General features: G+C 50.2%; 1 protein-coding gene across 1 annotated transcript in view; it reads left to right on the top strand.

Annotated features, from left to right (window-relative positions):
• The first annotated feature begins 4,736 nt into the window (after positions 1-4,736).
• Slc28a1 (solute carrier family 28 member 1) overlaps positions 4,737-27,304 on the top strand; it is a 37,612-nt gene continuing 15,044 nt past the window's right edge. The window contains exons 1-8 of the mRNA XM_032895978.1: positions 4,737-4,832; positions 5,656-5,744; positions 6,760-6,851; positions 10,079-10,262; positions 12,922-13,063; positions 14,289-14,402; positions 16,579-16,656; positions 24,257-24,337. Of these exons, the coding sequence (XP_032751869.1) occupies positions 4,737-4,832; positions 5,656-5,744; positions 6,760-6,851; positions 10,079-10,262; positions 12,922-13,063; positions 14,289-14,402; positions 16,579-16,656; positions 24,257-24,337 (876 nt within the window). The remainder of the gene's footprint in view (positions 4,833-5,655; positions 5,745-6,759; positions 6,852-10,078; positions 10,263-12,921; positions 13,064-14,288; positions 14,403-16,578; positions 16,657-24,256; positions 24,338-27,304) is intronic.

The following is a 27,304-nucleotide window of genomic DNA, read 5'->3' as shown; positions in this document are numbered from 1 at the left end:
TCAAGGTCATCCTTGGCTACGTGGTGAGTTCCAGGCCACCACGGGATACATAAAATCATGTCTTAATTTGGTTGTTGCCGTTTGGCTTTTTTTTTTTTTTTCAAGACAGGGTTTCTCTGTGTAACCTTGGCAGTCCTAGAACTCGCTCTGCAGACCACCTGGCCTAGAACTCAGAGATCTGCCTGCTTCTGCCTCCCGAGTGCTGGGATTTAAAGGTCTCTGCTCCTGGCTTATTTTTTTTAAACATAAAAAGTTTTTTTTTTTTTTTTTAAAGCACATTAATCGAGTCTGCAGCACATCAGTCAACTTCTGTCATAGGAAGCAAGGTGAGGGGCTAAGTTAGATCGTTTCTGTGAGTATAACTAACAAATCCTTCCACAAGTACAACACTCTCAGCTAACAAGGTAATAGACACCAACATTAACAGCCGCCTCACCTCCTCTCACGCTTGCCAGTGATGGAAGGAAACTGGCGCATTCCAAAGGAAGATGTAGCCTTGGCTGCAAAATCCATGATACCTAGGCGCCCCATCCGGGAACCCGCAGACTGGCTCTCGAGAAGGTTGATCTTGGTTTTCAGAATATCTTTTTTTTTTTTTTTTTTTTTTTTTTTTTTTTTTTTTGGGGCTGGGGACCGAACCCAGGGCCTTGCGCTTCCTAGGCAAGTGCTTTACCACTGAGCCAAATCCCCAACCCCCGTTTTCAGAATATCTTGAAAGCAGACTAAAGAGGAAACACCTTAGTTACCTCACTGTGTGGAGAGTATCAAGATAGAGCCAGGCCAGATGGAAAGTAAGACCCGATCAAGAAGCGGCTATTCCAAAGTTCCAGCCAATTAGAGATTGACAGTGACCTCTAGACTCTGTCAAATTCTCCCTGGCTGATGGCCTGGACTCTGCAGGGCGTGGGACCAGGTATCCCTCCTCTAACCAGCCCCACACTGTGACTAAGGTTGGTGAGTGGCAGACGGGTTCTTCCCTTTGGACTGTGGCCATGAGCATGCCAAGTAAGAAGAAGGGCTCTTCGCCAGCTCTTTGGTTACATGCAGCGGTGAATTGGTTAATCCGCTTTGGCTCCAGGTGGGTTGTGTGCACCTTGCACTGGCCACACACACACACACACACACACACACACACACACACACACACACACACACACACTCCAGCTAATTTTGATATGCCTTGACTAGCTCAATGGCTGTGCACTTCTAAACCTCTGTGGCTAGTACACACTCCCCTCTGGTATTCCTGAGTTAACATCTTTTTTCTTCTTCTTCTTCTTCTTCTTCTTTCTTCTTCTTCTTCCTTCTTTTTCTTCTTCTTTTTTTTTTTCTTTTTTTTTTTTTTTTTTTTTTTTTTTTTCTTTTTTCTTTTTTTCGGAGCTGGGGACCGAACCCAGGGCCTTGTGCTTGCTAGGCAAGCGCTCTACCACTGAGCTAAATCCCCAACCCCCTGAGTTAACATCTTTTGAAATCTATATTTCATCTCTGTTAACCCAGACCCAATCGGGGGAGTGGCTCCTAGAGCCACTTTCCCTGATTCTTACATGGTGCTGGGCCTTTAAGTCTGCTCTGCTCCCCATCATGGCAATTCTGCCTGTTCTTCTGTCCTCGTCCCTTGCCCGCACCAGCAAAAAAGTCCCGCCTCCATCTCCCTGCCCAGCCATTGACTGAAAGGCGATTCTTTATTACTAATTGAAGCCAGCCTGGAGCAGGGACCCTCAGCATCTGGAAGCGGGGCTCGTGGGAGCTGAATTCTTACAAAGCATTAGAACCAATTCCCAACAGCTAAGTCTTTTCCTGAAATGGGAGGTGGCTCCTAAAAGAGCTCAAGCAACTAAGGTGCTACCTCCAAGGAGCAGCACGGGGCTGGGGCTTGGTGCACCAGCAGCTTCTTTGAGGCCGTTTTGATCTCAGGGAGATTACATGTGTAGTCATATGATTTTCTCCAAAGTGTTCCACGATCTAGCACCCTGCTTTCTCATGCTTATGCCTCCCTCAGAGGCTTGCCAGGGTAAGTGGGACCTCAGAGAACCATTCCCTCGGGAAACAGACAGCAGTGGAGGGGCTAGTGAGGTTTTAAGGCAGAGAGGCAGAAGCAGGACACACCCCCAACTTCCGCACACAACCTCCGGTTCTCTGTCCTTCCCTGCTGTCTGCATCCCAATCCCTCAGTTTCCCAAGTCTCTGTGCCTCAGAGGGATTTGACTTCCTGGGTGAGATCCCTGGTGGCCACCCCAACACGGAAGGGAACAGCCTGGGAAGGGCACAGGGCAACCTGGGCAATAAGCGGGATGCCAAGACAGTCCAGGATGGACCTAGGACAGCAAAGGCCACTGAAAGCCTGACAGGGCTGGGCTCCCTGCCAAGCGCTTGGTTTAATCCTCAGTTTGTTCCCACTCGCAGCAGTTCACGGATTAGGGAATAACTCAATTTAAGAGTCCAGGGCGGATCTAGATCTTCGGGCTCCCAGCTCAAGGTTCATCCTGTGACACGTGTAACACTAAATCCTTGTTTAGAAGGCCAGAGCCCCTGAAGCTGCAGCAGAAGGTAGACTGTGAAACAGCCTGCTCACTCAGTGTACCTCTGCCTGCTCCTGGGCACCGAGAGGAAGAAAGGGCAGCGTGTGTGTGGGATGCTTGAGAGGAGCCTCTGAGGACAGAGGCATCAAAGCAGATAAGATCCTTTCCCTTCATTGAGGCCGAGCGGGGCTTCTTCAGTATCTGCTCGGGCTCCATCCCAGTCTTGCTCAAGGTAAACATTTACTCTATGATCAAGGGGACCCAGTGGCCTGTCAGTGGGTATTGTATCTCTAGATACAATGTATGTATGTGTATGTGTGTGTGTCTGAAAACCCTGAAATAGTATGATTTCCTATAGGAAAATGAATAATAGAAATGGTATATAGCTAAGGGGAGATGGGAAAGATTATCTGTGCTCTATTTCTACAACACCTTCATGTTTCCTCTTTCTTTTTTTTTTTTTTTTTTTTTTTTCAGGAGCTGGGGACCGAACCCAGGGCCTTCGTTTGCTAGGCAAGCGGCTCTACCACTGAGCTAAATCCCAACCCTAACACCTTCATGTTTCATTCTGCACGACGGAAGGCCTGGTGTGGAGACGCACACTTGTCGTCACAGTACTTGAGGTGCAGAGGCCGGAGGATTGACTGGATAGCCATCTTCAGCTTTGCAGCAGGTTCAAAGCCAGGCTGGATTAGATGAGATGCTGTTCTCCCAACCCCAATAGAAAAAGATTCTTTCTAAGGAGCAGGGTTACCACTATGCCTGGTCTCTTCTTCCCCCTTTCCCAAAACAGCCAGCGTAAGCCTCTCTGTGAAGAGTATCTTTTGTATCATACAAGATCACTAAGTATTAAAGAGTGTGCATCATACTTATTAAGTCCTGTCAGCTAAGTTTAAGTTTGACGACTGAGGATGAAAGGGTTGTCCCTCAACTTTGCAGTGTAACCCGGGTGTCACTTTAGGAAGAAAGGAGAGAAGGAAACGGTGTGATTTTAGCTTGTTTTTGAGACTGTGCGATGCTTAGCCCTGAGCCACCCCTATGTTTGTGACGGAGACAGCATTTTCTGCATCTTCTAGTTCTGGAAAATGAGTTGCTGATGCTGTGAGAAAAGGACACTGAGCTGCAACATGAAGACGGATTTCCAGGATGCTGACAGAAAGAGGAGGAGGGTGAGAATAACCAAGGTGGCTTCCTAGAGGAGGCTGCCTGGAGCAAGGCCAGGAAGAGGTTGGTTTGGGAAAGGGTGGCAGACAGAGGGCAGGACCACAGAGGACCTGGTTTGAGTGAGTCAGGTTACCCCATCACGTTTTTTCTGGAACAGGGCTGGGGTCCCCGCCCTCATGATGGCCCAGAGCTCTGGGGAAGCCCAACCTACTTCAGTTTTGGACTCTGCCCAGGAATTTCCACAGAACAGGCCAAAGCCCAAGCAGGTTGGACCCAGCCCTCCCTACAGTAACCTGCGCTTCAGTCAGTCCTTCCTGACGCTGCCTTCTCACTGCAGATAAGTGAGTAGTACAGGACCCTCTCCTCTCTCTGTGCAGCCCTGTGTCTGTGAGTGCCCAGGGAGCAGGCATTCACCAGGTCTGGCTGCGTGCTCCACACGTCCTCATGAGGGTATGTGTCTGGGAAGGTCTGCTTAGCCAGCTGCTCTTTGGATAGAGTAGGAAATGCCTAAGGTGTGGGCAAAAGAGGCACCACAGTGAGGAAACGGGAGTCTGGGCTCTGTTTTACAGGTGAGCTGACATCTAAACGCAGCTTCACTGAGAAAGACGAATTTTGGGTTTTGAATGGAACAGTCTAGGGTAGCACTGGCTTCAGATATGTTCAGACCCAGGGACTGGAGCCAAGTTTTCAAGATGGTTGACATGAATGCTCCCCCTCCCCCCTGCAATAATTTTCACCTGTGGTAGGAAGTAAAGGACACTGGGACCTCTTTTCTGAGCAGTGCCCACACCGGGCACCTATACCATCCCCTCTTTCCCTTCCTGGTGACTGATGACTAAGGGACAGCTTACTGTTGGACCTTACAAAGACTTGCCTATTCCAAGATCAGAAGTGAGGGTAGAAAGGGTCTCTCCCTCTCCCTCTCCCTCCCCCCCTCCCCCTCTCCCTCTCTCTCTCTTTCTCTTTCTCTCTGGTTCCTCTTCTCCCACCTGGCCCTCTCTTCTGCTTTGGACATCCATGACTCCTTTGTCTTTCAGCGGAAGAGCCAAGCACATGGCAGACAACACACAGAGGCAAAGAGAGTCCATTTCCCTCACGCCTATGGCCCACGGCCTGGAGAACATGGGGGCAGAATTCCTGGAAAGCATGGTCTGTCTCCTTCCCCTAGAGCACCTCAGTTGACTGGCATTTGGGGTAGGGGGCAGGGCTCAGCTTGACTGGCAGCTCATGGTGGGAGGGCCCCTCAGTTTGACTGGCATCTCATGGAGGTGGGGGTGGGGTGGGAGGGGGCTCAGCTTGACTGGCATCTCAGAGGGGAGGGGAGGACTGTGTGTTTGCCTCACTCTGTCTCCTCAGTTCTGCTTTGCATAGCACCTCCCCAGCACAAAGGAGCCTCCCTTATTTCACCCCTTAAACATGTCCTCAGTCCCCATAGTGTGCTGTACCCACTGTGTGCTGTCAGCAAAGGTCCCAGAAGGGAAGAACATCTATCTGGTCTACAAGATGAGAGGAGAAGCAGATGGTGGGGTGGGGTGTCTTGGCTCCTCAAAGGCCGAGCTGAGAACTGTAAAGCCTAGCATACTTCTCCCTCCCTCCCTTCCCCAGCAAGGCTCCCTCTCCTTTACTAAATACACCCCCAGCTCCCCAGATACCTACTTGGATAGAGAGGCAAGAGGTGCCCTGAGTCATGAGGTGCGGAGGGCCTGCCTAGGACCTTCCTTAGGGGTTTCCTTCTGGTCTCCAGGAAGCCACAGTGGAATTCTGGGGCAGGATGTGTCTGTACATGGTACATACTCAATGCATGCATTGAAGACTCTAATTAAGTATGCAGAAGTCCAGTCTCTACCTCAGTCTTCTCATGAGGTGTCCGTATGTGCATGGGGCTGCCAGGGTCTTTCCTCTCTCCGTGCTCCTCAGGCATAGCGGTCTCTTGGTGGGAAGGCTGGCCCTGACTGCTCCCTGTTGGCTTTAGGAGGAAGGCCGACTCCCTCACAGTCACTCAAGCCTGCCGGACGGTGAAGGTGGCCTGAACAAAGCAGAGCGGAAGCCCTTCTCCCGATGGTAGGTGATCTCTGTGAGGGTACAGTAAGAGAAGATGGAAGTCGGACTCAGGGAAGACAAAGGGCCAGTGAGCTTAGCAGGCCTTGGGGCCAACCAGGCCAGGTGCTTGAAACCAGCCAGGATGTAATCCCATTGCATACACAGGGCTTCTCAGGCCCCAACTGGCTAGGCCTCCCCACCTCCCTCGTGTGCCTACTACCCCATTCAGTGGTTGAGCCACTTTGGGAATTCTGAGGTCCAGTTTGTGACACTCCTGGACCCAGCCAGACTTCCCACTTTACACAGAGATGAAGGGACCAGCCCACAGGGTCTGGTGTGAGCCTAGAGGGTCCTGGCTAGCTGCTCTGTCCCCTCCAAGGACAGGGTGTGGTAGTGGTGGTGGTGGTGGGACCTCTGACTGCTTGGGGGGACTTGAGAAGATGTGTCCCCCACTCCCCAAGGGGAGCCCCTGCAGCAGTAACAGAGGATTGAACTTCGTGAGCAGTGTGCAGCTACCAGTTGCTTGGCCAACGGAACTTCGAGATTTGGGTAGCAAACAAGTGACAAATAAGGGACAGACAAGTGACCCTGGACACCGGAGGCAGTGGGAACGGTCAGCTGCATACTTTTACTTGTCCTTTCAGGCACTGAGGACTCAGATAATAAATGCTCCTGTCCAAGGGGAGCAATACCGAGTTGAGACCCTCTTGGTCTTGCTCGGCGGTCAGGTCAAAGCAAGGAGGAGGTTGGTCAGCCAGGATCTGTCTTTCTGAATGGCCATAGCCTCTACCTATGAATCAGTTCCTTCCCTCACCCAAGATCAGAGGTGGCGCTGTGGAGGGGCCTCAAGCTTCAACACGTAAGAACCCACGGCCTGTGTCTTCACACTGCGGTCCTTTTCAGCCGTGTAAGGTAGCAAGGGCAGCCCTGACTTATTCCATTACCACACTGAGAAGCTTCGACCTGCAGGTTTTGGGGCTCCCCACTGGGGTGGAAGTTGGGGGATACTTATGAACCCTGGCGGTCCTCTCCTCAGGAGGAGTCTGCAGCCGACTGTGCAAGCGAGAAGCTTCTGCAGGGAGCACCGGCAGCTGTTTGGATGGATCTGCAAAGGCCTGCTCTCTACTGGTAAGCATGGCTCATCTTGGCTCATTCCCCATTCGGGAGGCAGTCACTGCCCCTCTAGTACCCGTATCATGAAGCAGGCTCATTCGCTCACCCAGTCAACCAAGGAAGTCTGTTGAGCACCATCTCAGCCAGCTCAAGATAGGAGCTCAGGTTTGTCAAGCCAAACTCGATCCCATTCCCAAGTCTTTCCCCCGGAGTAAGGGAAAGGCCTAAATATGCTCACACAATACAAGCCCCCTGGGAAGGAAGATGGTAACTTTCAGAGTTCGTGGTGTTGGGCCACCTGGATAGAGGGGAGGGCAATGAGGGTTGAGACCATTCCATACCCCAGCCCTCAAAGCACAAAGGTCAGGGAGCAAAGGTGAAGACAAGCAGGGTGTGGGCTTTGATAGTCTAGTGTAGCTGGGGCTAGGTTCCTGAAGGGTGCCCAGCCTGAGTCTCCTGAGTCTGGAGGACTCTGAAAGGCCTGGTAATCAGGAGTGAGGGAGGCAGTTGATAAATTCAGGAACTTGGATTTGACTCAGAAGTCCAGAGATATGCATGGAAGGATTTAAACGGAGAAGCGTCTAGATTGGCATCACACTGCGAGATCAAACATGGCTGCAGGAGAGACAGAGAAGATCAGTGCTTGCTGACCCTGGGAAGTGACCGCGTGCACAGGGTGGAGGAAGTCTTAGGTTAAGGCTGGTCCAGATTCCTGCTTGGATGATGGAGAAACAATGGTGCTTTCTACAGAGCACAGACGAAGGAGATGGTCTCCACCGGGAGGGAGAGATGGGAACCATTTGCTAGGGGTAGAACTTCTAAGCCATGAGCAGATGAAGTTGTTTCCAAAGGATATCTGCAGAATGAATTGAGAAATGAGTCAGGGACAGAAAGTCTTGGACCAGCTACATGTAAAGAACTTGCAAGGCCAATGACTTCAGGAAGGAAAGGAAGGAAGGGAAGGAAGGGAAGGGAAGGGAAGGAAGGGAAGGAAGGGAAGGGAAGGGAAGGGAAGGGAAGGAAGGGAAGGAAGGAAGGGAGTAAAGGAAGGGAAGGGAAGGGAAGGAAGGGAAGGGGGAAGGGAAGGGAAGGGAAGGGAAGGAAGGAAGGGAAGGGAAGGGAAGGGAAGAGATAAGGACTGAGCAGTGTCCACTGATTTAGGGGCAGGAATGTCCCTTATCTAATGCTCAGAAAGCAGAGACAGGCTGATCTCTGAGTTCTAAGCCAGCCAGAGCTACTTAGTGAGGCCCTGAACTTTAAAAAGAAAAAGAAAAGGAAAAGGAATGGACAGCCAGTCCTACATAGAGAAACCCTGTCTCAAAAAACCAAAATCCCGAAGAAGAGGAAGGGGGTGGGAGAGGAGAAGAAGGAGGAAGAGAAAGAATGGTTGTTTGTTTTTAAGAGAGTCTTACTTTGTAGCTTAGGCTGGCCTAAAGTTCACTGTGTAGCACAGGTTAGCCTCAAACTCATGGCAGTTCTCCTGCCTTAGCCTCCTAAGTGCCGAGATTTAGGCATGAGCTGCCAATCCCTGCTGAGAGATTTTTATTCATTTGTTTTTTTATGAGAACAAGAAGGGACTCCTAGGGGTCACAGTGTGACAGAGGCTGAAGATGCTTCCCCATTGTTCCTTTGGTTGGCTAAGCCCTTTCCACTCTCCAAGGCCCTGGATTCTGAAACTCAAAAGCCAGGGAGAAGCATCTTCCTTCACTGCCGCCATGCTCCTTTTGTGAGGCAAAAGCTCATACTGGCTCAGGGAACACTAGGAAGAAAAACTGTCATTGTTGAGGCTGGGAGATGGCTCCATCAGTGAAGGGCTTAACACACAAGCACAGGTCTCCAATACCCATGTAAGAACTCCGTCATGAGTCTGATTGTCATTTTGGGTAGGGCTGTATTAACAGTGTTGTGAGGTATCCATCAGAGAAGACTACTCCGACCCGGGTTCAAGCCAATACAAAAGTTTTTGCTAGCTAGCTGGGGACTACGCCGAGCGTTTCGGGATCCCAGTATAGCCCTGGGCTTTTCTCGGGGTGAGTGGTTCAGCACAAAAATTATGTCCTGAACTGACATACTTCAGTTAACAAGAACAGTTAGCCAACAGCAGAGCTACAGAAGCTAAAAGGCAAGGCTAGTCCACTTAGAGGCTTCCCCAGAACTGCAGACTTTGATGGGTTAGGCCTGTTTTCATTTTGGCAAGCGGTGCTGTCTGCGTGGAGTTTACAGCCTGGATGGTGCTTCCATCATGGAGTCAGGTTAAAGCCTAGGGGCCTGCTCAGGTCTGGAGCCCAGTTGCAGTAGAGTTCTCAACTCCATGGGCAGGCAGCATGGTAGGGACTGTATGAGTTCCCATCCAGGAGAGAGAGTCAAGTTCCCCTCCTTAGATGTTTCAGAGACAGAGGAGGACAGTCATGTGCCATATAGTTAATGAGTAGTTCACAGCATGTGCTTGTAGTCAGGTTGCCTGGGCAGCAGTCCTCCTCAGTGACTGTGGGGTCACAGCAGTGGGTCTTATCAAGTTCCCTGAGTCCAGTAACCTGAGCTTGCTGAACTCCTAGAGGTGAGGATTACAGACCCACAGACATAGTAGGGCGCCTGCCATCTCTTTTATAGCAGCAGTGAGGGTAGAGGGAGAAAGAGGCTGTCGTAGTGTGGCCTGACCCAAACCTAGTAATGCTGTGCACACGCATGTGCCCACAGATACATAAACATACAACAACACACTCACACAAACACACTCACACCCACACACACACATACACACACACACACACACACACACACACACACACACACACACACACACACTGGGGCATCATTGACTGACAGATAGGATGGAGGTACAACCTGGAGTCATACAGAGTCACTGACTTACCCAGCCCGGTCCTCTGTAGATTCAGCATGGCTCTGCCAGGTGCTCAGTGAATGCTGTTACATTATTTCGTCTCTCAGTCTCTGCCACCGCTTTATAATGTGCAGAGGTCTTTTTTACCCCTTTGTCAGGAACTCAGGCGGGCTGGGCAAGCCTCAAGCACTGAGCGGCATCCTCAGCCCCCTTATACCCTTCTGACCCAGTAGGGACAGGTGCACACTTCTAGGTTAGGAAATTAGGAAAGCGAGGCTGCGAGGAACTGAGTTTCCTGCCCTTAACACTCTGGGTGGACGAGGTGGAGCCAGGGGACTGGGCTGCAGGGTTCAAGAGCAATGTGTTCTCCTGCCGAACCTACTGACCACTCCTCCTGCAGCATGTCTTGGCTTCTTGATGGTCGCCTGCCTCCTGGACCTCCAGAGGGCCCTAGCACTGTTGATCATCACCTGTGTGGTTCTCGTCTTTCTGGCCTATGATCTGCTAAAGAGGCTTCTGGGGTCCAAGCTGAGGAGGTGTGTGAAGTTTCAAGGCCATTCTCGCCTGACCCTCTGGCTGAAAAGGTGAGTACACCCTCAGCCTCAGAATGGGCTCTGCCCTGCTTGTCCTCTGGGGCCCAGGGCAGAGGTGCTGGGTGGCTTCAAAAGCACTGGCCAGCTCTGTTTCATCAGTTTTTTTGTCTGTTTGTTTGTTTTGTTAGTTTCTTTGTTTTGATTGTTGCAATGGGTAACTGAGGGCTAAAGCCAGACTTGTGAGAGTTTCCTATATTCAGAGAGTCTGGCCACCAAGCACACAGGCCTTTCCTAGATGTCTTATTAGGCAGACCCCCTGGGGCCAGCTTAAATCCCAGCTACAGAGACCACGGATACCTAGGGACACCCCTGGAGCCCAGTTCAACAGGCTAGGTTGGGCCAAGTGCCAACACTTTAAATCAGCCCCCAGGGCATTCTGATGTAATTAGCCATGGTTCTGATGGTTCTGAAAAATAGTTTTGTGTTTGATCCCTAGAGGCCATGGTGGAAGGCGAGAACAGACTCCCAGAAGTTTTTCTTTGACCTCCACACACATGTGTACACACACACACACACACATACCACAACCAGTAATAAAAAATTTTTTAGTAAACCATTCTTTTAATAGTCCTAGAGTATAAGAAATGGCTTGGTGGTTAACAAAACTACCACTCTTGCAGAGGACTCTTGTTTAGTTCCAAGCTCCCACAAGCTCCCACAATGGACGGGTTACAGCTGCCTATAATTGCAGAAAATTCTCAGGCCTCAGTGGGCACCTGCACTTACATACCCACTCTCCCACATACATACATAACTAAAAATATAATAAATCTTAAAAAAAAATGGCTCTGGAAGCCATAAACCACAGAGATACCATAGAGAGGAAAGGAAGGCTAGAGTGTCAGACCCCTGCCACTCTTTTCTGTTGCTATAACTGAGCACTGCAGACAGAACAACTTATAAAGAACAGAGGTTTACTTTGGCCTGTGGTTCTGGAGTCAGAGAAGTCCAAGAGCTCTGGTTGGCATCTGTTTGGCCTTACGCTTCAGCTCATGGTAGCAGAAGGGCAAGCAAGGACCCGTGGAAGGAATAAAATAGAAGAGGCCACTTGATTTATACTACCCGCCTGCTATCCACAGTAACTAATCCAGACTCGCGTGGAGCGAGCATTCCATTCCCTCGGGTCCCCTATGATTAACCTGTTTCTTCAAGGGAGGATCTAATTATCTCTTAAAGGCCTCTCCTTAAAGTCCTCTTAAAGTGACAGTTAAATTTCACCATGAAAAACCTGACATGGTGGTGAGCACCTATAGTCCCAGTGCTTTGGAGATAGAAACAGGAGTTTGAAGCCAGCTCGGGCAACATGAAACTCTGTCTCAAAACAACAACGTGGGAAAAAAAACCACACCTAAGCCATAGCACACCACCCTTGACCCAACTCCCTGATTCTCACATACACAACATGGCTTCCCATACGAATTGTTCAGAGTCTCTACCTGGCCAGACATCAACAGGAGAGTTCAGAGTCCAAAGTCTCACCTGATGGCCAGGGCAAACTCCTCTTAGCCATGAGTCTATACACGAAAACAAGTGCTCACTTCTAAAACAAAGCAGATGGGTAGGACACAGTCCAAAAGGGTGAGAGAGATAAGAAGATGGACCCAAGCAGGTGCCAAGTTCAAGAACACAAGACTATTAATTTAAAAAAAAATACTATTGTTATTATTATTATTTTTTTTTTATTTGTGTGTGTGTGTGTGTGTGTGTGTGTGTGTGTGCGCGTGTATATGGTATCTGGAGTGGGTGTGAATGTCAGAAGACGACTTTGGGGAGTCTGTTCTGTCTTTTCACCATAGGGGGTTGAATTCAGATCGTCAGTTACCTGCTGAGCCATCTTGCCAGCTCAAGACCCTGAATCTTCAGACTCCAGAATCATTTTCCACTCCAGGTGCTATGTCTTGGGCACCCTAGACAACTCAGCCTTGTGGCTTTGCTGGGCTCAGTCTACAGACATGTTCCCATGGGTTGGAATTGTACACTGATGCCTGTGGCTTTCCTAGGCCAATGTTGGCCGATCCCCATAGATCTACCGTTATGGGGTCTCCAGGGTAGTCTTAGTTCTGCTATATACGTCTACGCCCACATTCCCAAGGCTGTTCCCAACATCCTTTGCAGTCTCTTGGAGGAAGCCAGCCCCACAGTTCTTGCATCCTGTGTCTCTGCAGAAGCAGCCCCAGGGAGATAGCAGGGATTCAGCCCAGGGTTATTACCTGTGCCTTCTACAGCGGTGGCATATTGAACTAGAAATGAGGCTAAGAGAGAAATTCCAGAGAGCTAAGGGTTTCTCTGGCACACACAGCTGAGCTCTGGTTGGGTAAATACTTCTGAGAAAACTATACCAAAGAACCACCCAAAAGGATGGGAGGGAATTGGGCTTGGTGCATCCAACACTCAGAGTAAAGAACCTATAACCCACAGGGCATTGGGTAGAATCCCTGGACTACTAAGTGTGTGTGTGTGTGTGTGTGTGTGTGTGTGTGTGTGTGTGTGTGTGTGTGTGTATGCATGTGTGTGTGTCTGTATGCATGTGTGTGTCTATGTGCATGTGTATATGTGTGTGTGTGTGTGTGTGTGAGAGACAGACAGACAGAGACAGAGACAGAGATGCTAAGGTTTATGACTTTGCATCTCTCTTCTTTCTCTCCTGTAGAGGTCTAGCCCTGGCTGCTGGTGTGGGCCTGATCTTGTGGCTATCTCTGGACACCGCCCAGCGGCCTGAACAGCTGGTGTCCTTTGCAGGGATCTGTGTGTTCCTTGTCCTTCTCTTTGCTGGCTCAAAGCATCACCGTGCGGTGAGTGTTCAGCTGGCTACCCGGGCTGGAAGCCGTGGATGCTCCCTGTGGGCTAGGGCGGGAGTAAGATGTACGCTCCTGCTGGGAGATGTATGTTCAGCTGGAGAAGAGCAACACGCACTGGGCTGAGTTCCCTGTGCAGCTGTTGAGGGACATTTCAAGACTGGAGACCTAGGTGGGAAGTTATCTGTCTAAGAAGAAGCCTTTGAATTCTCCAGAGGACAGGGGGCTTTCTCGGGAGGACGGCTGATATCTCTCCAAACTCACAGGCTGCTGGGGTTATTTATGTCCTTGGTGATATGTTCCTTAGGTCCCTGGGCTCAGGAACCACCTTACCCCAGAAAACAGAGAACCGGAGATTCTGGTTCCATTAGGGGAGCCAAGGGTATCCTGAAATCATTAGCTTAAAATAGTGGTTCTTAAGGTCAGCTTCTCTAACCAGGGCTCACAATATCTCCTTGGAACATACTAGAAACACTAACTCTTGGGCGTGACTCCTCACATATGGAGTTAGAAATTCTGGACCGAGGCTGGCCCAGCAAGCTTCCAGGTAACTGATATATACAATGTCCTGCCCACAAGGGAAGGCTTTGCTGTATTGGATGGATGGGCTCATCTCATTGTCTCCATGACAACCATAGAGCAACCATGCCCCAGGATCAGGACCCTGGTGTGCTTCTGAGCATGGTTGCATGCGTACACACTTGAGATGCTGTCCTGTGAGGGAGAGGAGGTCAAGGATTCATTCTGTGCTGCTTGAGAAATGCAGCCTTAGGGCCTGGGCTCTTCTCTGTCACACCGGTCATCAAGAAACCTGAGATCTGGGTTGCTGAGACTCAGAGAAGACAGACAGACAGTAAGGGTCCAGACAGAGAGATATTGTATACTGAGCTAGAGAGGAGCTGGACTGGGCAACCTCTGCTTATATCCTAAGGCCATGGTCTGAGAACCAAATGCCATGTCATGCTGGAGACCAGGCAGGCTGCACGCCAGCCCGCAGAATACTGTACTGTTCACTGCTTCACCTGCCAAGAGCCTGGCCTAGTCTGAATTCCATGTAACTGTCGGCAACAGGCCTAGTGCTAGGCTAGACCGAGACTGCTACAGGCAGGACAAAGCTCATTGTGTCCTTCCTGCGCCCCACTCCCCCATTCCATACCTTGCAGTGGACCTGTGGATCCCCCAAAGCTGCTGAACTCACTAGGACCTTTCTGTTGGCTGGCAGGTGTCATGGCGAGCTGTGTCCTGGGGCCTTGGGCTGCAGTTTGTGCTTGGGCTCTTCGTCATCAGAACAGAACCAGGGTTCATTGCATTCCAGTGGCTAGGGGATCAGATCCAGGTGTGTATGTTGGGCCCTGCTTCTGGGGAGTTGGGGAGAGGCCACTTGATTCAGGGAAGGTAGACGTGGAGGTCACAGAGATGGTTTGGGGCCAGAGAGACTAGGGCCCCATATCTGGGGTGAGAATAGGGGCCTGGACAGAGGCTTGCTGGGGCCACAAGCCCATGGAACACCCCCACCCCGTCACTCTTGTCCTTTCAGAGGCTGGGTCTGGTGATGGAGTGGGTTCCTAGATGGTGAGGTTCTTAGGTATGCAGATGCCAGGTCATGTGACCTGCTGTGCTTTCCAGTGGCTTGGGATGTAAATGAGTTTAAATTGCTAACAACAGAAACCTCCAAAAATTATCCACTTGGCATGTGAATTTAGAAACGTTTATTGAAGTCATACTTGAGTCTTTTTCTTCCTTCTGTTTTTCAGCTGCTTATTTTTCAGACAGGCTCTTTGTGGGGTTGTGAGGTCCCCTGTCCACTCCGCCACAGGGCTCGGCCCCTTGGGGAGCCAGGACCAGGGAAATTTGACCATGCTTACTCTGCAAAGGTGTTGAGCTGTAGGGAAGTCACGGGATATGGCTCCAGGGATGGGGAAGTGCAGTCTGAGGTCCTGAGGACACAGCTGGAACTGGCTCCAGGGTGCCCAGGGCCTGCAAGGAGGCATCCAGGTACCACTGGGAACCACGGAAGGGCTGAGAATGGAGTGGGGCCCCTTGGGCTGGATCTAGCCCAAAGGGGAAAAGAGTGGGGCTCCAGCTGGTCCTGCGGGGATAGTCCTTGGCTTGACCGTGGCAGGCTGACCTTGGTTTGGCTTGGCTGCTGTGGCTGGGAGCTCAGGGAGGCCTTCTACAGGAGATTAGGGCGGCTCTCTAGGCAAAGGCCTTCTTCATGGCTCCCCATGGCAGATCCTGATGAAAAGAGGCAGTCCATGGTTTTAAGGCATTTATTTTCATGGCAGAAAGTGGATGTGTAAAACCATACTCCACTTCTCAGGGTGGGCCTGAGATTAAATACCTTTTGTAGGGAGGAGTGTCTGGGAAGGAATGTTCATTGGCTAAGCCTCCAGGCCTTTAGGCACTTTATTATAATGGAGATCTGTCTTGAGCCTGTGGTCACTTCCTCTAACCTGTGGAGGGGCCTAGGGCATTGCCCTTATGTGACTGATGACCACAAATCTATGGAGGGCTGCAGTTAGTGACAGGCCTGGTTCCCCGAGAGTCATGCGGAACACCTACTGTCCCTTCAGGGTCACCGGGCTGTCTAGTCTTAGCTCAAACAGGAACCAGGCTGCCTTTCACGGTCCCAAGGCTCTCATTATGTAGCCATTGCTGGTCTGGATCTCATTATGTAGACCAGGTTGGCCTCAAATTCACAAAGATCTGCCTGCCTCTGCCTTCCAAGCGCTGGGATTAAAAGCACGTGCTGTCATGCCTGGTTTACATCATCTTGTTTTTATCATTCTGAGTCATTCCACTCAAAAATTCTGGGAGTTGGCCTGGCTTAGATTGGGTGCACATGTGCATATATGTTTTCATGGCGTGTATGTATCTCACGTATACATGTACATAAAGGTCAGAAGACAATCTTAGGCATTCTTCATCAGGCATCGTCCACTTTCTTTTGAGGCAGTGTCTCTCACTGGCCTGGAGCTTGCCGAGTTGGATGGCTGACCAGAGATCCTGGGGGATCCACCTGTGTCACCTCCCCAGCACTGGGGTTATAAGCACCTGCCACCACACCAGGCTTTTTTTTTTTTTAAAAGCTATAGATTTTGCCTTGAACACCTGGCAATCCCCCTGCCTCAGTCTCCCAACTGAGATTACAGGCATGAGCTGCTACTCCTAGCTCTTTAAGTTATACATCTGGTTTTTGTTTGCTTGTTTTGTTGTTGTTGTTGTTGTTTTATTTTTTTGTTTTTTGATAGTATCTGGTGTAGTTCAGGTTAGCCCAAACTCACTATGATAAAGATACCATTTTGACTTTTTGTCTCGTTAACTTCATGCACACAGGTTGGAGGGTGCACACAGGGACCATGTTTCTGAGGTACCTCTTGAGACAGGAAGACCTGCAGCCTTGGCATCCTTCTCCTGCCGGTGCTGGGCTGAAGCTCTTACTCACCCCAGCCTGGGTTTCTGGCCATGGCTCCCATCCTCTTCCCTAGCCCCTGTATCTGTGTTCCCTCCAGGTCTTCCTGAGTTACACCGAGGCCGGCTCCAGCTTCGTCTTCGGAGAGGCTCTGGTGAAGGATGTCTTTGCCTTTCAGGTCAGTTGCTCCAGCAAGGCTTGGCACTTGCTGCTCAGGTCCCAGCTGTGGGAGCCGGCTGAGCGGGGAGGAGGTGAGCTCAGGTGTGAGGGCGCCTGTGGGCACTGACTCCTCCCTAGGATGCTAATGAAGTCACAGCTTGGGGCCAGGAAAGACCCAGCAGCCTGTTGGATGGTGTTTGGTAAAACGTGGGGAAATTCGCTGTTTCTGAATTATTTTTCTTATGCACGAGTCACCATGTGACACAGCTGCTAGAAGACTGAGAGCAAGAAGTGATGGGAGTAAGGGGTGCTGAGAGACAGCCCCTGAGGAGGCCTTAGCTCCTAACTGCGGCAGAGACACTGGATCCATAAATACCATTTCCTATCAAGCTCCCTCTTTACACAGTCAACCTCCACAGACTCTAACTCTGGTGCATCTTTCCTCTTTCCTCTCTTCTCTTTCTTCTCCCTCTCTCCCTCTGCTTGCTCAACACTACATCAACAGTCATGTAAATATTATAGGAGACATTAAGGGTAAAGCCACCCTTCTGTTTGAAAGACTCCGTAGAGCCCAGCCAGAGTTTAAAACAGAGCCGTTTGTCTGGAGACGCTGCTGATGTGTCCCACCGCCCCCTGCCTCTTTGGCTGTTCTGGATGGAGCTATGATTATTTTTCTTCTCCCTCCAGTAACCTGGTCAAGCCTCTGAAATACCGTGGTAGGTAAGGACTTTAGTCCTTTAGTTCCCCCTTTAGTATAGCCAGCTTTGTGGCCTGTTTAGAGACCTGGAAGCGCACTCCAGACCTAACTGCATTTCTGAAAGCTAGGCAGAGAGAGTGGCAGCCTGACTTCATTGTTTTGCCTCTGGTGCCAAAGTAACAAGGAGATGAATCATGGTTGCCGGTCTAGACCACTAAAGCCTGGGGGTGCTGCACAGGCGATGTTGGTAGGTTCTGGAGTTTCTTTAATTCTTTTTTTTTTTTTTTTTTTTTGGAGCTGAGGACTGAACCCAGGGCCTTGCGCTTGCTAGGCAAGCGCCCTACCACTGAGCTAAATCCCCAACCCTGAGTTTCTTTAATTCTTACTCTGGTCACTGTCCCCAGAGCCTTTCAACTCAGCTGGGGATAATGGACCCAGGGGGCTTCCAGCTTCTGCCATAGACTTCTGGGCTCCCGTAGAGTCAAGTGAAGTCCAGCCCATGCTTCTGGCATGAACTCTGACCTCTTACCAGTTTTTCTTAGAGCTCAGTGCCAATTGTGGCAGCGACCCCTTGAAGATCTGGCCTGTCCAAAGAGTTTTTGTTTTTAGTTTCTGTGCCCCTACATTAGAGCCCTTTTCTTAGGCAGCAAGAGGCTCTGGGTCTCAGATCATTTGTTTTCCTTCTGGCTTATAAGAGGTTATATTCTTTGGGACAGTTGAGAATGGCAGAAACCCACTTGCACCTAGCTCCAGGGAGGAGGGGACTTCTTGGCTCACACACTAGAGGTCAGGTGGAGCCCGCAAAGGCCAGAACCAGGCCCCAGACCAGCTGCAGCCTCATATCCCCTTGCTTAGCCTTCAGGGTCAGCTTTCTCCCTCACACCATGTTTACCCCATCAACACCAGATGTTCATGCTTACAGTGTCGGCTAGCATGGGACAACTCTCTTTTGTAGTCAGACAAGTCCTGGCAGAGTTCTGATTGGGCTGCATTAGATAATATGACCATGCTTGAGCCAGTCACCCTGCATCCAGCAACGGGAGCAACCGAGTTCTTGTCTGATGTGAAAGTTGGGGCCATAGGGATGAATTATTGATTGAATGGAAGCAACCCTTAGAAATATATCCATTAGCTGGACAGCGGTGGTGATGCAAATCTCTGATCCCAGAGATCGATAGGGAAGCAGAAGCAGGAAGATCTCAGAGTGTAAGCCAATGGCAGCCTTAGCAAGGCACATATACACATACTCACACACACATACACACACACACACATACCATACACATCACACACTGCACACACACTACATACACATGCACTGCACACACCACACACACACACTCACACACTCATACATACACTCACACACACACACATCATATACATCACACACTGCACACACCACACACACACCACACACTACATACACACTACATATACACATACCGCACACACCACATTTACACACACTCACACACACACACCACATATACACACACACACTCACACACACCACACATTACACACACACCACATACACATTGCATATGCACACTATACACACACCATATATATACACACACACACATATCACATACACACACACTCACACAGTACACACACACCACATACACACACTGCATATACACACTACACACACTACACACTACACACACACACACACACACACACACACACACACACACACACACGCCTCTCTTTCAATACTGAGACTTGCCCTCAAAGTAGGGTGGCTCCGTTGGGTACTGAGTTGAACTCAAGGCTCTTCCGGTGCCTCTCAGACTCTAGCACTAGTCTCTGGCCAGTGTCCATGCTAGGAAGTTTTCCCTGAGCTCCTGCAGATTTTTAGAACCTAGGCTGTCTCCTGCTGGGACCCAGTCCAAATGATCTTTTCTCCAGGAAGTAGAATCACCCTGGGACGTTTTTAGTCCTCTGCTTCTCCTTGGCCCAGAGCTCTGCACAGTCCATGTGGTGTCCGCCTCCTCCTGGCTGTAACTGGTTGCTTAGTCACTCTCCCACCCATCCCCACCCCTGCTTTGGCTCCATCTCACTTCTAGTAACTTTCCACCCGACCCCCCTGTACCCCCATCCTCATACCCCTAGCTCCTGCTTTCTTGCTGGGGCTGGCTGACCCTAGATCACACTCCCTCCGCCTCTCACAGCGAATGACTCCAGCCTCTGGCACAGGCCCCACCTACTCGGCTAAGCAGTGCTCAACTGCTCCCCATGAGGAGCCCCAAAGGTGAAAAAAAAAAAAACCTTTTATCTCCAGAGAGTTTGGGGATACCTGCCTCAGGCAGACCTTAATCCCCTCAGGTAAACAGTTCTCTTTTCAGAGGTGGGGTGAGAAAGAGCAGAGACTGAGAGGGAAGGCCGGAAGGAAGGACTGGGGTGGCTGAGGAGAGAGAGCCAGTTTGGATAGGTTTGACTTCCAGGCAGGATGAAGTTGTTCCAAGGGTGTGGTGCAGTGAAGACTCTGGGGCCATGGCCCTCAGAGTCTGGGATGCTATGATTAAAAACTATAGGCATGCTGGCTCACATACATCAGGAACCCACTCCTTAATGTTCTAGAAGCTGGGAGGGAAACTAGAGTGCCCCAGGGTCATGTTCTGATGAGGAATCCCGCTTCCTGGTCACAACTGACCCCTCTCCCATCATCACCTGCTTGAGGACAGAGGGAGCTCTCCGGGCCTCTTGTATAAGGGGAACTGACCCCATTCATGAGAGCTTCACCTCCTTAGTCTGCCATCGGGCTTTGGTTTTAGCGTGAGAATCTGGAAGATCCAGCCCATAGCAGGGACACCCACGTGCTGCCCTGAATGCAGAGACTCAAGCTTTCTCCAGGGCACACGCCTCAGCCATACAGAACGTTGGCAACCCTCCTGGCATCTGAAGAGCCTCTGCTCATTCTCAGCTATGTGGCTTCGGCTGGGTGGCCCACACCTCAGAGCCTCAGTGTACCCATTAGTTAAGGGGAGATAGTTACAGCCACCTCAGTTGCCTTGAGGATCAATGAGCCACCACATATCAATGAGTATCTGGCACACAGTAGGACTTCCTTCCAGGCACCTAATAGGAGTTACAGTCCTTCCTCAGTAGCATGGCCCTGAGTTCCACATGCTGCTTGTCCACCATCCAAGGCACTGGAGGTCCTAAGGTAGTTCCTGGGCTGCGAGATCAGACAGGGACGTTATTACTCACCCTACCTTAGAAAACTGGAGCCTGCCTGCCTCCCCCCCCACCCCCCCACCCCCCCACCCCGTCCTCTCTCTTTTTCTTATTTTCCTTTGTGCTTTTCTTCTCTTCTGTAGGGTGCTGTGACTCTGGGCCCCACGTGCTAGGCAAATGCTTTACCACTGAGCCATCAAGAGACCCCCTCCCTTCTCTTCTGTTTCCCCTTCCCCTGTCACCACTCACTACCTCACACCAAATGCAGCTTCCCTCTCACCAACAGCCTCCGCCTATAGTTAGAACAGTCTTCTGATGCCCACTCTGGCATCCTGGACATGTCCTCCTAGCCTCAGCCTGGGGCGGTAGCCAGTCCGTGCCCCGGAGTCCCTCATATAGTCAACCGCACCAGCTGACGGGACTCACATCTGGCCTCTGGGAGAGCAGAATGATGTCACCACCTGTGGCTGGGAGTAGTTCCAGCTACAAACATTAGCAAGGAGTTATAAGGCAGGAATGGAGTTTCTGGATCCGGTACCTGTGTTTCCCGTCATGAATGTCCCCAGCAGCAGGCAAGCCACAGCAAAAGGTGTGAGGTGGAACAAGTCTAGAGAAGGCCTGTGTGTTGGTTGGGAAGGGGAACCCAGCCACACCCTTCTCTTTCTGATCCCCGCAGGTGGGCCATGGGAGCAGATTTTGTTCTGAGAGATTGTGCGAGACTCCCTTTTCAAAACACAAATAACCAGCTCCTGCTCTTTGGCTCTCTCTGCCAGCTCGGCCTCCCGGAAGTGCCGCTTGGCCTCCCGGAAGTGCTGCCTCTCTGTGCCATCTCTGGGTCTCTTGCTCCCTCTCAATGTTACTTGGCTTCTGGTCGGCAGCCACGTCCCTCCTCTGACACTGATCTTATCTAGCTAGGCTTCTTTCTGAGGGCCATAGTCTGTCTCAAGACTTGTCTTGCCAAAATGCTTAGGCTCCCTCATGGATAGATGACCTGCTGTGCTTGACAGGTCTCTGTCCCTCTCCTTTTGGCCGTTCTGACTGGTGAGCTGAGTCTCCTAGACTTTATTCTCCTGTCTCTCTGAGTAGTGTTTGCTCCATTGCTTCAGCTGGACCTCATCATCTTTTTTTTTTCTTTTAATTAGTTTATTTACTGGGTATGTGTTGGGGGGTACGATGTGTGTCACACAGTGTATATGTCGAAGTAAGAGGACAACTTGTGAGAGCTGCTTCTGTCCTACTCTGTGGGTCTCTCAAGGGTCGATCTCGGGTCATCAGGCTTGGTAGCAAGCCTTTACCTGCTGAGCTATCTCAAAGGCCTCAACTGCATTTCTTACGGACCAAGTTCCAAATCCAGTGACCATCCAGAGTTCCCTCTGAGCCCTGGACCCTCTTATCCAGTGGGGCATTCCACTTGGAGATTCCGTGGGCCTCCCATATCCACCAAGTTCAAAACTAAATACATGATTCCGAGGCTCGCCCCTGCTTTGCTCCCTCCTTGAGAAATGTTACGGGAACAGGGGACACCAACTGAGTGTGTGGTGGGTGTGTGCAGAGCATGCATAAAGACCTGGGGTGGATCCTCAGCACACACAAAAAGGAAGAAAAAATAGAGGAACTGATGGGAAAGTCGGAAATTAAGAAAACGAAGGAAGGAAGGAAGAGAGAAAGAAAACCAGATTCCCCACAGCTCTGACACACAGGGTATAAGTGTTTGGGAGTAATGCCTTCTGTTCCGTTTTACAAAGATGAATTCAGTGTCTGTGTGCTTGTGAAAGTGTGAGAGTGCAGGCACAACATGATAGCACCAGTGTTAAAGTCAGAAAACAACGAGTTCATTCCCTCTTCTACCTTGTGGGTCCCAGGGCTGAAACTCAGGTGGCCGGGTTGGTGGCAAGCACTCCTATTGGCCGAGCCATCAAGCTAGCTCCCTTTCCTGGTGTTTTAATATCCCATCTTTCCAGGATTTTTGGTTTGATTGTTTGGTTGGTTGGTTGGTTGGTTTTGTTTTTCCAGACAGGGTTTCTCTGACCTGGAACTCAATATTCAGACCAGACTGGCCTCAAACTCACAGAGATCTGCCTACCTCTGCCTCCTGAGTGCTAGGATTAAAGGTGTGCACCACCACCACCTGGCCCAACTTTCACACTTAAAAAAAAAAAAGATTTTATTTATTTATTTAATTTATTTTTGTTTAACGTGAGTCCACTGTAGCTGTCTTCAGACACACCAGAAGAGGGCATCGGATCCCATTACAGATGGTTGTGAGCCACCATGTGGTTGCTGGGAGCTGAACTCAGGACCTCTGGAAGAGCAGTTGGTGCTCTTAGCCACTGAGCCATCCTTCCAGCCCATCCTTCCCACTTTTTAATGAAAGAGAATTCCCATAGTCTTAGCAATCCTTCCAGACTTTTGAACTATTCCAAAAGAACTACACAGGCAGGACAAACACTCCAATGGGAAGAAGAACCTAAGAGGCACGAATCCCCCAAGCGCTGGCCCTCAGTCACTCACTTCAGATGCCTGCTGTCACTGGTCACTCGAAAGCCCTTCGAATGATGTCCACACAAACTTCCCGCCTTTCCCTCACATAATAACACAGACCATGCCCTTGACCAGGCTCTCCCTTCTCACCTGACAGCCTGTTTCTCATGTCCCCACAGGGAGCACCTTCCTCCTTTTCTATTTCCTATTTTTATTTTCAGCATGAGCAGGGAGGAGCGAGAAGGGCTCAGGAAAGCACCATACACTCAAGATGTGGGTGCAAGCTTCTCAAGAGACTCCAAGAGCTTTCTTGTTCTCCTTTCCTGACATTTAGCTCACCATGGGTGGCCATGCCGTGGGCTACTCAACCAGCCCTCTGTCAAAAGACATAAAAGTTCTGCTACCACAAATGAGCTGCAGTTGGGGCGGGAGAGATGGCTCAGCATCGAAGAGCAGACACTGTGCTTGCAGAGGACCCCAGTTTGGTTCCCAGGACCTGTGTCAGGTGGTTCATCTCGACCACCAGTAATTCCAGCTCCAGAGCATGCGATGCCCTCTTTAGGCTTCTGCCAGCACCTGTACTCGTACACTCGCACCATGACCCTCCCTCCATATACATAGAATTAAAACAAGAAAGCCCTGGGGCGGGCTGTGGATGTGGAAGAGAAGAAATTGATATGAAGGTCCTAGCATGATTGAAAAGGAAACGGGGTGATAAGATAAGCTGCTAAGGGGCTGGGGATTTAGCTCAGTGGTAGGCGCTTGCCTAGGAAGCGCAAGGCCCTGGTTGGTCCCCAGCTCCGGAAAAAAAAAAAAAAAAAAAAAAAAAAAAAAAAAAGATAAGCTGCTAATTGCAGGGCCAGGATATGTCTGCTCCAAGCCTGAGGGCCCTGAACAGAAGCAGAAAGCCACATGAAGGAAGATCCCCTCATTCGGGCCCATGGAGCCCAACCAGGCCAGAGTCATAGATCAGAACTGAGGTTATGTGGAAGTAGGAGAGTCCGGGAGTGTGCTGGACCTGAGCCGGCTCCTTTAGCCTTCATGAAAACCTAAGGATTTCTCCTCGTGATGGAGGTGAAAGGCAGGCCCTCTCACAGCCCAGCACGGACTTGTGTTGGGGATCACCTGGGATTCTTACACAGACCTCAGAGCTTCTCCCTGCACCAGGCCGACCTCCGAGAGAAGGCTTTGGAGGAGTGGGCTGTCTCCTGGCCCTGCCGCACCTCTAACCCAAAACCCTGTTTCCCGGCAGGTTTTGCCCATTATCATCTTCTTCAGCTGCGTCATGTCAGTTCTGTACTATCTGGGCCTCATGCAGTGGGTGATCCTGAAGGTGAGTTCTCAGGCCTGGGTGTGCTTCCTTCGAGTCACCAGCTCCCAGGTACAGCTTTCCAGTGTCCATGCTCTCCCAGAGTCCCATGACTCAAGGTCTACCTCCCTACCCTAGAATTTCTTGCTTTCTGGATCCTTGCCTTCCCAGAATCCTCTGCTCCCAGGGCGCATACCCTCCTAGAGTCTTTTGCTCCTGAAGTCCACGCCTTCCCAGAATGCTCTCTTCCCACACTTAACATTCTCTCCAAATCTATTGCTAATCAAACATCCCTTCAGAAGTTCTCTTGTCCTAACACTATGGGAAAAAGGCATAAAATCTAATGCTGCTTCTATGGGAGGGAGAGTTGGGGGTTCCTTCTATGGGAGGAACACAAGATTTAGGGGGAAAATTATACAAAAATGATCCAGAGAGATTATAAACCAGACCAGATAGGCCAGACTTAGCTGGTATAAATATGCTCACTTTAAAAGGACTAGTCAATTGGTTCTTTTGTTTGTTTGTTCACTTGTTGGTTTGTTTATTGTGTGTGCACATGCACGTGTGTGCATGCATGTATGCCAGGATGCACATGTGGAGGTTAGAAGATATCTTGCAGGAGCTGGTTTCCTTCTTCTGCCATGCATGACCTGGGGACTAAACTCAGGTTGTCAGGCTTGGCACTGAACACCTTTACTGCTGAGTCATCTGTCAGCCCAACAGTGCTTAGGCTTATAAAATCTGCATCTGACTAGGATGTAGGAGTTGGCATCGGACAGCATTTGAAAGCATCAGACCTGGCAAAAGATTCTGAGGTTTTAGCCAACAGCGCTCAGAGTAAGTCAGCACCTTTGGACAGCAGCAAGAATAAAAAGTGACCTTCAGTTATGTTAACTTGCAGAATCCAAAGGAGGTGACTGCCCGTGGATTTGGAGCATGTGTTCAACCACGGGCTTGGATAAATGGTGCTATAAGCAGGAAGGAATGAATATGCATCCTCCACAGCCAGGCTGGAGGATAGAGAAGGATGGACCAGAGGAAGGTAGGAGGGAAGGCCAATTCCCAATGCTTGTGAAGGAAGGCTAGCCGAGGAAGGCTGAGAGGAGGCAGCAGCACAGAAACATTCCAGAGAAGAACTCTCTAGTACAGTATGTCCCAAAGCCTTTTCCACTGAACTCTAGACCCTGGCGTGCTACCAAATGTTACTTGGAAAAGAAGTCTCTAGTTAAGTAACTGAGGAAAACTAGGCTAGACATTATGGTGAATTAATTTTTTCATTAATTTACATATTTATTCATTTTATCAAAGCCCCCCTCCCTCCTCTCCTCCAAGACCCACCCTTCCAAGTCCCTCCCCCAACTATACTCTACCTTTCACCTCAGAGGAGGAGAAGTCCCTCTTGGGTACCACTCCACCCTGAGATATCCAGTCCCAACAGGACTAGGCACATCCTCTCCCACTGAGGCCCAAACAGACAGTACACTTAGGGGAAAGGGATCCAATGGTGGGCAACAGAGTCAGAAACAGCCCCTGTTCCAATTGTTAGGGCACCCACATGAGGACCCAGCTGCACATCTGCTACAAATGTGTAGGAGCCCAGATCCAGCCCCTGCATGCTCTTTGATTGGTCGTTCACTCTCTGTGATCCCCCATGAGCCCAGGTTACTGACTCTGTAGGTCTTGTGGTATTCTTGGCCTCTCTGGCTCCCTCAATCCAATCCCCCACTCTTCCACAAGACTCCCTGAGCTCTGCCTAATAATTGGCTGTGAGTGTCTGCATCTGCTTCCATCAGTTGCCAGATGAAGCCTCTCAGAAGATAGTTGTGCAAACTCTTGTCTGCAAGCATAACAGGGGTTGGTTCTCTCCCATGGGATGGGTCTCGAGTTGGGGCAGTCATTGGTTGGCCATTCCCTCAGTTTCTGCTCCATCTTTGTCCCTGCACATCATCTAGTAGGAGGACAAATTTTGGGTTGAAGGTTTTGTGGGTGGATTGATGTCCCCCTCTCCACTGGATGTCCTACCTAGTTACAGGAGGTGGCCACATCAGCCTCTCTATCTCCAGCAGCTAGGAGTCTCAGCTGGCGTCACCCCCATAGACTCCCAGGACCTCCCCCTCCTACCAGGTCTCTGGCTCGTCCCAGAGATGCCCCCATCAAGCTCCCTTCTCTCTTCCAACCCCCTGGTAGCCATTCTGCGAGGTGTAAGGTAGAATCTCAGAGTCGCTTTAATTTGCACTTCCCTGATAGCTAAGGATGTTGAACATTTCATTAAGTGCCTCTCAGCCATTAGAGATGCCTATGTTGAGAATTCTCTAGCACTGGGCCTCGTTTTAAGGTGGGTTATTTGTTTGTCGGTGTCTAGTTTCTTGAGTTCTTATATATTTTAGATACCAGTCCTCTGTCTGAAATAGGGTTGGTTAAGATCTTTCCCCATTCTGTAGGCTGCATTATGGTGAATGACTTTTTTTTTTTTTTCTTTTTCTTTTTTGGAGACAAGGTCTTATTTTGTAGTCCTGGTTGTCCTGGAACTCACTATGTAGACCAGGCTGACTTTGAACTCACAGACTCTGCTTGCTTTTGCCTCCTGAATGCTGGAATTAAAAATGTGTGCCACTGTGCCCAGCTAACAGGGTTGTTGTTGTTGACTCAGCAGCAGTTAAGAATATGTCCCACCCTTGCAGAAGACCTAGTTGGGTTCCCATTATTCACCTCAGCAGCTTGTAACTCCCTGAAACTCCAGCTCCAGGGGATCTGTTCCCTTTTTCTCTAAGGCCCAGGCTCCTGCACACACATACATATAAAACAAACAATTCCATACGATTATGCATATATGCACGCATGCCACAGACTGTGTAGTAGTCAGAGGACAGCTTGCAGGAGTCAGTTCTCTTCCCACTGTGTGGGTCCTGGGGATCAAACTAAGTCATCAGGCTTGGCAACAAATGTCCTACCTAGTTTGCTGACCCTCCACCTCATGTTCTGAGATAGGCT

Source organism: Rattus rattus, chromosome 2 (genome assembly GCF_011064425.1).
Source record: "Rattus rattus isolate New Zealand chromosome 2, Rrattus_CSIRO_v1, whole genome shotgun sequence".
Lineage (NCBI taxonomy): Eukaryota > Metazoa > Chordata > Mammalia > Rodentia > Muridae > Rattus > Rattus rattus.
This window is presented reverse-complemented; position numbering and strand designations above follow the sequence as displayed.